We start from the raw sequence: 15,857 nt of genomic DNA on the forward strand, positions 1-15,857 counted from the left end.
CATAGGAGCAGAGAGGCTCTCTGCTCCTATGATGCTGCTTGGCCTGCTGTGTTCATCCAGCCCTGCACCTTGTTGTCTGTGATGAAGAGTGGATGATGCAAACTTTCTACTGTACAGAATAGTGATTTTCTATAGTGTGAGGTCACACAAGAACACGGCTATTGTTATAAGAAAAATACTTTTATTGCCACAACCACTATGTATCTATATTTCAGAAACTTGGGATTATCGGATTCAGATTCTTGCTTGCACTTATTTGTCAGCCCAACTTGCTAGCTTTTTAATGAAATAATTCACCGAATGGTTTAGCACTACCTTCACTTTTTTTTTGCGCTGTTCAGTTGTGTGACCCAGCCCATTTTGCAAACAAGAGGTTTTGTTTTTTCTTACCATGTGTATCAGCAGTTCCAGTCCCTAGTGGATACTGTATTGATGTGCACGAAACTGCATGAGGACTTTATGCCATTTTTATTCTGCAGACCGCAAACTGAGCTGGTTTCATCGTGCAGCAGTGCAGCAGAAGGCTGTTTTTCCAAAATGGCTAGTTTAAGGCATCCAGGAACAAATCGGGAAAAGTTCCGTCTGCTTTCAGTTGATGCGCAGAGGGCTTGGCGCTGGAGTACTGAATGCAAAACCTGTGGATGTGTTCCACTTTCCAACCATTACGATGTTGGACTTAAATAGCAAGAAAAATTTGCATGTTAACTTTTCAAGTAAAACTTGAAAATAGAAATTCAAGATGATGGTTCTTTCCCGTTCAAAAGCCAAACGTGTTGTTCTGTTTTCCCCAAAGTCATGTATCTTTATTATGCAAATACTTTGTGAAGAGTTTTGAAGTTATGTACATGTGGGACTAAAATCTGATTTGAAGCAGCCATACAGAGAACTTCTCTTTGGTGTCTGCAGCTGAAAGAAGTCAGCGTCGATATAACATCTTCTGTTTGTGTGTCATTGGCTGAGAAATTGTTCAGCACAAACTGAGAAGCCGATACCTCAGTTCCCTGAACTGATCAGTGACCCCCTGTTTAATGACCATATTGTCAAACTGAACTAACTTAGCAAATTGTTCCTCTGTAGTGGACTTGAGAATTACTTGTACTCCAGTGTATCGAACTGTTACAAAGTCTGTGGGATGAAATGATACGGGATAGATAAACAAGCATTGTCATTTGCAGTTCCTAGGTCAATGTTCCAGACTTGTAAATGTTACAAAGTCCGCCTTATTGACATCAGGAGGTTGGTAGAGTCTTCTGCTGAACTAGTCCAGCAACGTCCTGACATTGCCTCTGCCTCTATCCCAGATATTGCCATTGTCCCATCTGGATGTGTCTTGTCCCACCAGCAGGATAGACCAACCAGAGATGGTACGGAGTGACGTACAGTCAGAAGGGAGAGTTGCCTTGTCCTCAACATTGACTGCGGACCCGATGAAATCTCATCCACTTTAGCAAACCTGGGTTAGGAAACCTTTTGCTGATTATACTAGAAGCTGATGAATAGTGTTTCTCCATGTTGAGCAATACTTGGAGATAGGACTTTGCGGAGGGGAAGGGGGTGGTGTGCGGCAAGGGTACAGAATGTACTCAGAGGAGTATTTCAAAGCCCAACACCAAGAGTGGCTTGGTAGTGCTACTAATGGTTGTACAGGCCAAGTCCTAAAGCACATGCCAGTGTCTGGTTTCAATTAACAACTGAGCAAGGAACCAGCAAGACCTCACCCTTAGCAATCCACCTGCAGCAATGCATCAGTCTGTGGCAGTATTGATGTGGAGATGCTGGTGTTGGACAGGGATAGACCAGGTCAGAAGTCACATGAGGCCAGATTTATAGCCCGACAGGCTTATTTGAAATCGCAAGTGAAGTCACCTGATGGAGCAGTGCTCCGAAAGCCTGTTGGACTACAACGTGGTGTCGTGTGACTTTTGATGGTGTGACAGTATTAGTGGGAGTGTTCATAGCACAGTCCTTTGTAGAAACAAAATCCTGTCTTCACATTGAGGAAACCCATGTTGTGGGGTATAACCACTGTATGCTGAATGGGGTGTAGTTGAAGGCTGGGATCCAGGAGGTGATGTGGGTTGTCAGCAGCGGAATTAGTTTTGCCCACAATCTATAACCACAAAGCCCATATCCTCCATTGTAAAGTTATCACCAAACCAGGTGTTCAACCATGGTTGAATCCAGAGTGCAGGAGGGCATGCCAGGAGCCAGCATCAGGCTTATTAGTGAACGGGTTCAGAGTTTGGCAAAACGTAAGCAGAGATCATAACTATATTAGGCAGGATCTGGAGTAAATGCTGATTGATTTCTTCCACTTCATCTGTGCTGACTGGCACTCCTGCAACTGCTATCAGACCCTGAAGAGATATAGAGATCCTTCAATGTGTTGCATGGACCTGCCATAATACTAATGGGATCAATTTTAAACATCGATCACCAGGTCACAACAATGTGTAGAGATACTGTGAACCACTAGCAGCACAATTTCTCAAGTCATAGTCGGGTCTAGCCCTACTCAACCGCCAACTTCTTTGTATGGATCAGTATGTTGAAGTACAAAGCTCTGAGGTTTGTATTTGAGTTCTTGTGATTTAAAACTTGTGTATCTCAGTTCCAGGTGCCTCTATTGAGTGGATCTGTTACTTACCTTCAATATCAAGTATTTCAAGTAGATTTCAGTCAAAGAACTCATGGGGTTGGGGATGAGAGCAAGTCAGTGTTCTTAAAGCATCAAATGTTTGTTAACTGATCTGCCCTTTGACCTGTGTATCTTGGAGTAATGATTGAAGAATCTCTTGACCAATTTATTAAAGCTTAACAAAGAAATCAAGGCCAATCATGGTTCTGTTGGTAAGTCGTTAGTTCATTGCTTTGACTATTGGAATTAACGTAATGAGTTAAAATTCCTCCTTTTCCTGTGGGTTTTAAGCTCTTATGTCTCTTCTAACGTGAAGCCTAATGTCACAAATATTCCATTTATTCACACTAAGCTGATTTGTAACTTTGTGGCCAAAGATCAGTGATTCTAATCTGGCAATTAGTTACGAATTTGAAGATATTATTCATTCAGTACCTCTTATCCGATTGGATTCTCAGTCTTCCAACAAAAGAACTGTCTCCTGGCCATAGTCTGAATCTTTATGGCTGAGTATTGAAGTGGTTATGTTATGGATTAGACTAGACCTCCTCAAAATATATTAGGAAGGTAGCCTGGACACTCTTTATTTTTTTCTTATTTTAAAGGTAAATGTTGGGTGCTGTGTTCCAGGTGCAATTCGATTGGTCAAGCTACCTAACGTTAAGCAAAGCACAATTTATTCAAACCCTATAGTTAAAGTGGAACTTGGAATAAGTTTACTCTGTTGGCAAACTTAACAGAATAATACATTACTTTAATACTAAGCAGTAACTGTTCCAATATAGTAACATCCCATAAACATCGTCTTGGCTAAAGGCAAATACAGAAAAGAGATTGTCTCTCGCATGCAACTCCAGCAGCCTAGAAAGAGAATCCCCAGCTTTTGGCTATAATTGAGAGAGGGGATAAACAACAGCTTCCACTTCTTCAAGCCCCCAATAGCAACTGCTGAAAGCTAAACCTAAAATACCTGGTTCTGTGGGTGGGAGCTTGATCTCACCCAATCAGGCTGCTTCTATTGTTTCAGCTTTTTCTAAAAAAAAACAAACCCCAAGGCTTCACAAGTTGTTTCTCTTCTCATAGACTGCTCAGTACCTGTTCCCCAGTCTCTCTCTAAAAGAAACCAGGACGAAACACTGAAAAACCAAAGCATCATCACAGTTAGGTAAAATCCTACCAGACCATAGGGCTACTCTCTCTCTTTATAGAGAGAGAGAGAGAGAGACAGACAGACAGACAGACAGACAGACAGACAACTGGTGGTGGTTTAACCTGAGGGTCACCACACCTCAAGTGAGGGGAGAGGCTGAGAAGGAATCCTCGTCTCAGCTGGTGCAGGATTTGAACTCTCACTGCTGTTACTTTGCATTGCAACTCGGTCACATAGCCAGTGAACTAACTGACCCCCATTTGGATATGACATTGATTTTAGTAACCCAGAGATCAGGAGTTCAAATCCCACCATGCACTGAGAAAGAAGCATTGCCATCTAAGCTTCCAAGTCTTCGATGAACCAGGTAATTTTTAAAATATCCACCAACAAACAGACCCGACAACTTCTCATTTCTAATCTGTCCCTGATTGTAGGTCGTATTAGATTTGTTTATTTTGAATAACCTTCTGAAGGAGTCCAGCAACTCCCCCAATGGTACAAGCAATCACAATGCAGTTTTGCCTCCACTGAATCACCTTTGGAGAACAATTAAGTTCTAAGATCACTGGCTAGTGTCGGGTAATTTGAATCCTGCTTTCTGGCCTGACGCACATCTCCAGAGTGGGCCAAATTTAGCTGTGGTACTTTCAGCATTAACTGAACAGTGTAGCATCTGTACTTCCTTATTGAGGATGTTTTTAAAGCATGTAATGTCTCTCCTGAACTATCATGCTTTCATATGCTCCTTTCAAAATTTAAGGATCTAATGTATCTCTTCCTGCGACAAGATTTAGTAGGTATCACCAGTCTCTAAGATACCTGCTTGTGTGTTAAGTGATTTTTTTTAAGGTGTTTTTGCACAAGGTGAATAGAAATTTCTGCTTTTTAAGATCCAATAGCGGTTCCTACTAATAAGCCACTTAAATGATCCATAAGGATAGTCTCAGTTTGGTTGTAGTTTATTTGTTTTATTGCAGATATCGTCAAAATGTTAACAATTTTATATGGCTATACAGGTACTAAGTTGTGCTGCCATCAATCCTAGTCTGCTTTTGCCACCTTATCCATTCTTTTTCACTTCACTTCCCAACGAGTAAAATACAAACATGATTCAGAACTGTGTAAATATTTTTCTTGTTTGCTCGTACGTCCAACCTGGCAAGAGATGATGACTATGATTATAAGATTACAATTCAGTCTGTGTCAAGCGTGTACTAAGGTTACACTGATGGTAGCAGTTGCTAGGAAAGTCGTGTTTGTTTTTATGTCAAGTCAGAGATAAGACTTGCCCCATGACAATGGAGAGGAATGGTGAGGTGAGGACCCTGAGGCAAGCAGTCAGCATCACCAAAAGGAGTGCACAAGGTGAAGACCCCTAGATTTGACCCATGTCTCTACCTGTGGTTGTGCTGGTCATTCTGTTTCACATGTATATTATTGATGAGACATCAGTTTCAGCGTGGTCCTAAGTTGCTATTTGGGCCGGCTTTTGTGATTAGAGTCATAGAGCTATACAGCATAGAACCAGACCATTCAGTCCTACTAGCCTGTTCCAATGAGATATCCAATATAAATCTAGTCCCATTTACCAGCATTTGGCCCATATCCCTCTTAAACCCTTCCCATTCATGTACCCATCCAAATGCTTTTTAAATGTTGTAACCACTTGTGGTTCAACACTGCACCATTTATTGAATGATTGTACTTTGACCGGCTTTCCAATATGCTACTGTGACAATGATTTTTGTCAGTCTTACCAAGAGGAAATTTGGCTTTCTGCTGCTTCACCTTGATTTTTTTTTTCTTAATTTTTCACTTTCACCTGTCACTGATTCTGGCTTCACCTGCTTTTTTGCTATTGGAAGAGTATTTTCTGTTCACACCCTAGATGTGAATGCAACCAGTTGACCTTGCTGCATTTGGAATGCTCCAAGTCCTGAATCACTGATGTCACACCACAGGTAGCTTCTTAATTTACGTTGTAGTATTTCTGCACTGACATTGTGGTCACCAGCCTCTTGAGAATTGGAAATGCAACTGCATGCACAATCACCTTTTTTATCTTCTGAAGACTGCCTGGAATATAGTTAAAAAGCTGCTACTTTCATCCAACCTCATTTGCCGTTAACCATCCTATTGCTTCGAGGGTGGTGAAGATTTTTGACTTAACAGTTTGCGGCAAAGTTTCTTCAATGTTTGGCATGGGAAAATGATATCACTTCATTTAGATTCTTCAGGTCAATGCATAGTCTCAGCTTCCCAGGTTGTTTCACTGCTACTATTTTGCTAATCCGCTCTGTAAGAGTTTGATTACTTTCCTCTTCTCTAGCTCTTCTATCTCGTCTCTCGAGCCGGCCATGAGGGAAATGGGAATTCTTCTTGGCACATGCTGATCGGTCTTGAATATCGTTCCTAACCCTGTAAACATTCTAACCCTGTGAATGCACCTTTTGTGCTCATCTGAGATGATATTGTGTGCTGTGATAGATTCCGTTCCACTTTTGGAACATTGAGGGCTACCAGTCCAAGCTTTAGACTTACTTCGACAAAATGAGTGGCATTTTCTTGCTGTCTCTGATCTGGAACTCCATATCCTTGCCCATGTTGTCACAATGGGATCACAGAATAATCTGCACCCTTGCCACGAGCATGGTGCCATCATTTAGTCTGAACCTTCCTTTTGGGGTCTTCATTTTTTGAATTACTAATTTGAGCCACTTTGCATGCGTCTGTGAATATATGATGTTTTATGACATACCAGTGTCTATCTGACATGTTATATTGACCTGATGTTCTCCTTCTGCCGTTCTCATTACAATGGCCACAAACCTCCATGTGTCACTTATCTGCTATACACCATACAATGAATTGGTTCAGTGGTTTGTCAGAATTTTTCAGCCATGCTCTCTCGATTGGCCATTTGAACCTGTTTGTTGTGCTTTTTAGCCGCACACTCGTGTGCAAAACTATTCAACTTTTTAGCAGCGGGGACGCAGGATTCTCCACACTGAGCATGTCTTTTTTCTTACGCTTGATGTCTTCTGCAGTATTTGTAACCATGCCCTTTACTCTAGGCACCAGGGTTGGACAATTGCAGTCTATCTGCCAATCTAGTGGACACCTACTCTGTTCTGCCACGAACACTAGAGAACAAAGGGGTCCGAAGGCTAATAAATGCCTCACATCTGATGGTTTGCATTCTCGGATAATAAAGGAAATAGCTACAGAAATAGTGGATACGCTGGTAGTAATCTTCCAAGAATCCAGAGGATTGGAAAGCTGCCCAAATTAATAACAAAAATAGAAATTGCTGAAAAAGCTCAGCAGGTCTGGCAGCATCTGTAGAAAGAAATCAAAGTAAACGCTTCAGGTCCAAACCTTCCTCAGAACTGTTGGTAGCTAGGAAAATGTAGGTTTATATCCAGAAGATAAGGTAGGGGGAGGGGAAAGGAATAAATGATAACTGTGCATAGAGCTGAAAGACAGAAGAGCAGTTAGTCAGACTTTGGAGTGGATAACGATCTGGGTAGGAGGGTGAAAAGCTATTAACAGGGACTGTTAGTGGCTAACAGTGGGTGGTGTGTAATAGCAGACTATGTGATAAGGCCTGCTGTGTGTGAGGTAGGGGGCTAGGACATGGGAGAGTTAAGGCCCTAAAGTTATTGAACTCAATATTGAGCCCAGAAGGCTGCAGGGTCCTTAGGTTGAAAATGAGATGTTGTTCTTCCAGCTTGCGCTGAACTTTGCTGGAACATTGCAGCAAGCGAGAGACACAGATGTTGGCCAGGGAACAGGGTGGTGTGTTAATGTGGCAGGCAACTGGAAGCTCAGGGTCTTTTTTTTTGCAAACAGAATGCAAGTGTTCTGCGAAGCGGTCACCTAGTCTATGCTTCATTTCCCCAATGTAGAGGAGACCACATTGTGAGCAGCAAGTGCAGTAGACTAGATTCTGGGAAGTGCACGTAAAGTGCTGCTTCACCTGGATGGTATGTTTTGGGCCTTTGGACACTGAGGAGGGAGGAGATAAATGGGTAGGTGTTAAATCTTCACCGGTTACAGGGGAAGGTGTCATGAGGCTGTAGGGAGAGATGTTGGGAGTGAAAGAAGGGTGGACCAGGGTGTCCCAGAGACAGCGTCCCTGTGGAGAGCTGACGAGGGAGGGGAGGGGTATATGTGCCTGGTGGTGGCATCTCGCTGGAGGCGGCGGAAATGGTGGCTGATGATCCTCTGGATGCTGGTGGGATGGTAGGTAAGGACAAAAGGAACTCTATCGCTGTTGCAGGAGGGGAAAAAAGGGAGTGAAGGCATAAATGCATGAGATGGATCAGGCCCGGTTGAGGGCCCAGCCAACAACTGCACTGGGGAATACTCAATTGAGGATGAAGGTGGACATTTCAGAGGCTCCCTTATCAAAGTTGGCATCATTGGAACAAATGCAATGGAGATGGAGGAACTGAGAGAATGGAATGGAGTCTTACAGGAAGCAGGATGTATAGTCCAGGTAACTGGGAGTCGGTGGGTTTATAGAGAATATTAGTGGCCAGTCTGTCCCCAGAAATGGAAACCGATGTTGAGGAAAGAAGGAGTCAGTGATAGACCAGTCGAAGGTGAGAGCAGGGTGGAAATTGGAAGTGAAATCGATGAACTTTTCCAATTCCAGACGAGAGAGGGAAGCAGTACCAATGATATTATTGATATATTGGAGAAAGAGTTAGGTGTGGAGGTCCAGAATAGGACTGGAACAAGCAATGTTCCAAATACCCCACAAAGAGACAGACGTAACTCTAGGCCCGTGTGTATACCTATGGCCATCTCTCTGACCTGAAGAAAATGAGAGGAGTTAAACATATAAATTGGTTCAGGGTGAAGACAAGCTTGGTTAGGCAGAGGAAGCTGGTGGTGAATGGAGGCAGTTCAGGCTTTTGTTCCAGGAAGAAGCGGAGGGCCGTGCCAATATCAATACCTTTATGCAAAAAAATGAAGGAGACAATAAACATGAAATGTAAGATAGTTAGCTGAACATTTGTCTGGGAAAATGTTAGTCTAAAGGACATAATATTGGAAGATTTAAAAATACATAATAGAATCAAGCAGAATAGGCAATGCCTCATGAAGGGGAAATATGTCTGACAAATTTAGTGGAATTCTTTTGAGAAAGTAACCAGCATGATCGATAAATGGGAACTAGTGGATATAATAGATTTCCAAAAGAGGGTTGATAAGGTACTGCTTAATAAGATGAAGCCCATGGTAATATTAGCATGGACAGAGGATTTGCAAACTACAGAGGTGAAGGGTTGGGATCAGGGGGACATTTTCAGGTTGGCTATCTGTAGCGAATGGAGTATCACAGCGGTTGGTGCTTGAACAAAAATTGTTTAGAATGTATTTGACTTGGATGAGGAAAGCGAATGTACCATTAGTAACATTCACAGATCTCCTGAAAATAAGTGAGGAGGCAAGTAGTGAGGATGATTAGAATTTATAGAGGGATATAGACTGGTTAATTGAATCAGCAGATGAATATAAGGTGGGGAAAAATGAGGTTATGCAATTTGGTAGGAGGAGCAGAAGAGCTGACTATTATTTAATTGGGAAATAAGACTGCAGAAAACTTCACAATGATTTAAGAATGCACAAATCACAAGCTAGCATCCATGTTCAGTGGATAATAGGGAAGGCAAATGGCATGTTGCCTTTATTTCAAAGGGAATGGAGTATAAAAATTCGGAGGTTTTGCTAAAATTGTACAAGGCAGTAGTCAGACCACCAACTGGAATACTGCGAACAGTTTTGGGCTCCTTTTCTAAGGAAAGAGGCATTGGAGGCTGACCAGAGAAGTTTCACTCGGCTGACGCCAGGCTTGGAGGGACTGTTTTGTGAGGAGAGGTTAAGTAGATTGGGCTTGTACTCATTGGAGTTTAGAAGTTAGGGAGTCAACCTTATTGAAGCATACAAAATTCTTAGAGGACTTGACAGGGTAGATGTGGAGAGTTGTGGGAGAGTCTAGGACCGGAGCGCATAATCTCCGAAATAAAGGGTTGCACGTTTAAGGCTGAGATAAGGAATTTTTTTTTCTCCAAACCTGAGGAATTCTTCACCACAGAGGGTTTGAGTCTGGGTGACGAAGTATGTTGAAGATTGAGATAGACACCTAGGCAGTTGAGGGTTATGGGGAAAAGGCAGGAAAGTGGAGTTGAGGACAAACGGATCAGCCACGATCTGTGTGGAGCAGACATGATTACCCAAATGGCCTACTTCTGCTCTTGTGTCTTCTTGATCTTGTGAATATACTCTGTTTCAATTGATAACCTCAGCACTTCTGCACAGGTGAGTTTCTCTCCTGAGTGTTGTAGACTTGGTTTTTCAAAAACATGTTTTCACTTTTTGGGGGTCCCATTTTTTTATTTCTTAAAAATTCCTGTCTCCAGTTAGCTTAGCCTTTAATTGCACAGGGTCAGAAATCACAACGCCAGGTTTATGGTTTATATTTGAAAACACAAGCAAATAAACCAGTTGGACTACAACCTGGTGTCGTGTGATTTCTGACCCTGTCCAACCCAGTCCAACACCGGCACTTCCACATTATGGCTTTATTTGCACGGGATCACAAGTTTCTGCAAGCTCGCTGAATGACATTATATAATGATCAACGGACTGTCTTTCACTTTGTAACCCTGGTGTTAAGTACTGTTCATATATAAAGTTAATGTGTGCCTTTAAAAGCTTTAAAAATTTCTGCCGTTTTTGTTTTTTTCTGTTCATAAGAGAGATTTGGGGTGGAATATGTTTCAAAACAGCTGCTTGCCAACAGTGGTGAAAGTGTAGCAATTTGTACTTTTTCTGGTTTGCTCAAGAAATCTCTAGCTATTGCATATTTCAGCCATTATTGATGAACAAATTCCATCTCCTCGTTAGCTCTCTCATCCCCATAGACGCTGGTTGTGGAAAAGCTACAGCTGTTTTCTCTCGAGCAGTTTCTTTAATTTTTTTCAGTGGTAGCTTTTAATTCATATCTGTTTTGGATACTCGGTGATTATTCTGACACCATATTTCCAGTGTATTGCACACAGCTGTGAGTTCAACACAGGATTTCACTGCAGTGAAGTGTAAGATGTTTGTTGATGAGGTGTGCACTTCCTGGTAGAGGATGCATGAATATGGGAGACTAGGATGGAGCTTTGTCCACAACTGCATTTTAATCCAAGCAGGCTGCTTTATCATCTTTACAGCCCATTCTGTTCATTCCAGCTCTGTGTATTGGAGCTATATACCCACTTGTACTCCCTTGCTCTTTGCCTTTTTTTTGCTGTTACCCTGTGAATTATTTCCCTTTAAAAGTATTTATCTGATTCTGTTTTGAGATTTTTCTAATGGACGTGTTCGGAGATGTTATTACATAGCCCTGGAGCAGGTGGGACTTGAGCCCAGATCTCTTGGCTCAGAAGTGGATCCTTACCACTGCACCACAAGAGCCCTTTTAAAGGCCAGTTGGGATAATTCCTCGTCATCTTGTTTGTAGATGTTAGTGCACCTTTGGAGCAGGTGGGACTTAACCCAGGTCTCTTGGTTGAGAGGTAGGGACATAACCCCTGCACCGATTCCCTTTTTGAAGTTTTGCTGTTGAACCTGTTTATGCAACCCTTTCAGGTAACCCAGATTAAAGGTTACAGAGATTTCTTTTGAAAATAATGAATGTTTCTTCTTGTCATCCCCCTTCTTACTGCTTGACTGTGTCTTCTGGTTGTTGACCCTCCTGCTACTGGAAATCATTTCACTTTATTTTTTCTGTCAAAACTGAGGGCATTCATTTAAATGTTAACACCTTAAAGATATTGCTAGTGTGCAGTTTATTTACAGCATTTGAATTTCATTTTGTTCTGAATGGCTGTTTACTGTGCAGTTTAATTCTGACTTCAAACAGACTTAAACCAAATTTTTATGCTTGGGTTAGATATTATTGTCCAATCTGTAAATCTCTGTGCCAATCATTCATTATGTTTGCGACGTAAACTGAAACAAATGTAACACGAGACTGGTGTAAATCACATCTCAATTGTTGTGTTGCTTCAGGTACATTCCAGCGGTTAGTGAACAATACGTTTTGTTTCGAATAATCATTTTCCTTCGAGTGAACATCATTGGGAACTTTAGAAATTGTGAGTGAAGGGGAAGTTGCTTCAAGAAGATTCTGGGCTTCTATTTATTTATGAATTTGCTATGTTAGAGATTTCATAAGGAAATGATTTTCCTGTTAAGTTGCACCTTCTGAGGATTGGTCCAGAAAGTTCTGGCCAACTCAAGGTCTGGATTTATATTATTGTAGTCCTTCACTGGCAAAATATGACTTGGATTTCTCATTTGTGCGAGGCTTGGTTATGCTCAGAGTGTGGAAAATCAATTTAACATCAAGTAGTCCAATTTTCATTCTGTGTATTTTTTTTTTCTGTTGGTGCAACTTGTGTTCAAGGAAGAGTTGTTGTTTGCAAATTTTTTGGTATCCTCTCAAAAGAATACTTGACTTAATTGCATTCTGTTATTTGCCTGTGCTTTTGCACGAGTATTTCCTATTCTGAACTATTTTATAATCTCTTTCTTTCTTTGAGCGCAGTGTGCAAGGATCCACCGTACAAAGTGGAGGAGTCAGGATATGCTGGTTTTATAATGCCGATTGAAGTGTATTTCAGAAACAAGGTAAAGAAGTTAATATCTAACGTTAGTATGTGCTTCTTATTCTGCCGTTGGAATGTAGTCAGGATAAATTTCGCAACTTTTTTTTAAAAATTGTTCATTGTAGTAGTGGTTTTGAAGTCTATTGTGTACTGAATTTTGTGGGCTCTTCAAGTTTGCAATATAACGTTTCTCCAAATAAGATTTGCATATCAACACTCAAGTTTTAAACCAGTAACAAAATTTAAATTTCTCATCCATCGCCCCAAGAATTGGCTGAACGTAGGTGAGTTAATGTGCAGCAAAACAGCTTTTAAATTCTAAGTGGCTGTTTCATAGGAAGAAATGTCCATCAAAATTGTTATCGTATCATGTTTATAAACCAATAGGACATAAATGAATATTTGCTAGTGCAGGTAATAAAATGCTTGCAGCACCCATACTTCAAAACTTGTCCATCTTGTAGCAAACTTTAAAGAAACGTTTGAGGATTGAAAAAAGCATAAAATTTTTGATCAAATAATTTAATGTTTTATTGAAATTTGTCAAATTGCAATTAATAATTGGCTGAATTAATGACATTGCCTAAGTTGCAATGAATTCTTGAGTGTAATTGTTTGATTTCTAATGGAGATAGGAGTCATGTTGCTGTGATATTTCTCATGCGACTTTGGTTACTCGACCAGAACAAATGTAAGCGCTAACAGAAGGATTGGGTGTGTTGGCAACGGATTTGTAGATTCTTGATGTTTAGAGCAAGTCTAAAATTTTCGTGCAGTTATACCAAAGTATACGACTGAACTAAGTATGAAAACTGCTACTCGACAGGAGGATAAGCCATTCAAAGAGCTTGTTTTAATTGACTTTTTAATTGGAAAGCTTTTCCGTCCCTTGTCATTCTCTCCCTCCCCACCCCTGCTTGCTGAAATGGTGGTATCGTACTCGGAGCTATCAAGAAGATGCTCTGCAACAGAATAACTCTGCCTAGAAAGACACAACTTTATATAGTAAACACCCTGTGGCCAAGTTTCCAATATTTTCCCTTTTTGTTTCTATTCCATTTCTACATAACCTCCTGTGGAATTGAGAGATCATATTTAAGCTTCATTACTGAACCAGCTCTTCCCCTTAACTCAGTAAATTAGTCCTCTTCAATTGCATGACCAATTGGCTGTTGAAAAGCCTTAGCCCTCTGTTTGCGTCTGTGTGGGCGCAAGCGCACGTGTTTGCGTGTTGTGAGAAAATTCTCCTAAAATCCTCTAATTTTTCTTTTGCTGACTTAGTTGAAATGAGTGACTGCTTGTTCCTATTTGCTTGTCACTATTTGCTCTGGGGCCTGCCTACTTTGCTCCAGTCAGAAAAGCATCCATTCACCTCTAGATGTCTCCTGAAGTTTTATCCCAAACTTTTAGAGTAGCATTATTGGCTTAAGACTGAAATTGCTGGAAATCGCTTTGGAAGATGAAGGAGGTAATGATTTGAAAAAAGTGCAAGGGTCAAGGGGACAGCTTAAGGCTGGTGGAGCAAGAAAAGCAAAGAGCTTTGATAGACTGAAGGGTAGGAGACGTGAAATAGCAAAAGGATTGGTGCAAATTGAAAGGGAGTGTGAATGGAACAAGAAAAGAGACAAAATAATGCAGAATAATGAATCAAAACCAGAAAGACGAGTGAAACCAAAACCAGTAAAGAAATTGGAAACAAAATGTGGGCAGAAGTGTTGAGATTATTGAAATCAGCATTGAGTTTAGGAACCAGCAAAGACACTGACCAGAAGATGTGTTGTTGTTCATTGTGCCTGCATGGGTATCCATTGGGAGGTCCAAAAGGGTTGGGATTTGGCATCGAGCAGTCACTGATATAAGCTCGTACTGCCTTGCCCCATGATTAAAGCTATTGCCTGCAGTATTGGTATTTCACTTACTGCTGTAGTGACTCATCAAGCAGTTTTTAAGTACCTTGTTTTTCTCTTTGCACCCTGCTTGAGATGCAATGCTGTAAATCATAGTGCAGTGATGGGCAACATAAACCCCCTGAATACCAAAGTTTAGGACTACTTTGTGATTTGAACATTTTGATCCAACTTGGTAACCATGTTGAACAATTGAGGCTTTTTCAAACCAAGCTAGCGAACTCTCTTGTTCACAAAAATTGTATCTTTGTTTAAGAAGGGCAACAGGGATAATCCAGGAAATTATAGACCCGTGAGCCTTACATCAGTGGTAGGGAAATTATTGGAGAAGATTCTTAAGGATGGGATTTACTCAGATTTGGAAAAAAATGGATTTATTCAGAATAGTCATGGTTTTGAGCATCAAAGGTCTTGTTTTGCAGATTTGATAGTTTTTTTGAGGAAGTGATGAGGATGATTGAGTGTAGGGCAGATGATGTTGTCTACATGGAATTAACATTTTGACAAGGTCCCTCATGGTAGGCTGATCTAGAAGATCAAATCGCATGGATTCCGTGGTGAGTTGGCAAGTTGAATACAAAATTGGTTTGGCCATAGATAGGGGAATAAGAGTCTAAGTTTGAATCTTTCATACTAACCTTGAGCATTGAGTTTTACATCCTTTTTCTTCAGGAAGAGCCCAAGAAGGTACGATTTGATTATGACTTATTCCTGCACCTTGAAGGACATCCGCCTGTAAATCACCTCCGATGTGAAAAACTCACTTTCAACAACCCAACGGAGGAATTCCGTCGAAAATTGCTGAAAGCAGGAGGGGTATGTCCTTGTTTCATTTAGAATATTACTGCTTAGGAAGCCTGCAGTGAAAATAAATGAGTATGTACGTTTGCTGAATGGTCGTAAATAGATTAAAATCCAGTGACCTGGACTTGTCTTTGTGGGGAGTCATTTATTGAAGATGTGTATAGAGACAGGTTGACTTATCTGATCACTCGGTAATGTTTGGAAGGTACTCAAATCTAAGTCCATAAGACCATTCACCTGCTCAAGCCTGATCTGCCCCACCATTCAATAACATCATGGCTGATCTGACTTTCCTCAGTCTACATTTCTGCCTGCACCCCCCACCCCACTCCCCGAAACCCTTGATTTCCATACTGATCAAGAGTTTATCACTTACAGTCTTGTATCTGTTCAAGGCTGAATGCCACACCTCTCTGTGGCATTGATTTCCAACCCTTTAATAGAAGAACTTCCACCTCATTTTAGTCTTAAATTGGTACCCCTCAATTGTGACACTATGCCCTCCGGTCCTAGATTCTCCCATAAGGGCATCCTCTCAGCAGTTATCCTATCAAGCTCCTTAAGAATCCTGAATATCAATGGCTTATTAGTCAAGTTGCACTCTAGGGTTTGATGGGCATGCAAGGTGCATTTGTAACATTACAAAATAAGTTGATTCAGCCTGTAAATCCTTCCAGTACCCT

At 41.1% G+C, this 15,857-nt stretch overlaps 1 protein-coding gene across 2 annotated transcripts in view; it reads left to right on the forward strand.

Annotated features, from left to right (window-relative positions):
• The window catches only part of mllt3 (MLLT3 super elongation complex subunit), a 133,070-nt gene that overhangs the window by 45,590 nt on the left and 71,623 nt on the right, over nucleotides 1-15,857 (forward strand). For both annotated transcript variants that reach the window (XM_020527289.2, XM_020527291.2), the window contains exons 3-4: nucleotides 12,403-12,485; nucleotides 15,043-15,186. In XM_020527289.2, the coding sequence (XP_020382878.2) occupies nucleotides 12,403-12,485; nucleotides 15,043-15,186 (227 nt within the window). The remainder of the gene's footprint in view (nucleotides 1-12,402; nucleotides 12,486-15,042; nucleotides 15,187-15,857) is intronic.

The sequence above is a fragment of the Rhincodon typus genome, chromosome 3, assembly GCF_021869965.1.
Source record: "Rhincodon typus isolate 14 chromosome 3, sRhiTyp1.1, whole genome shotgun sequence".
Lineage (NCBI taxonomy): Eukaryota > Metazoa > Chordata > Chondrichthyes > Orectolobiformes > Rhincodontidae > Rhincodon > Rhincodon typus.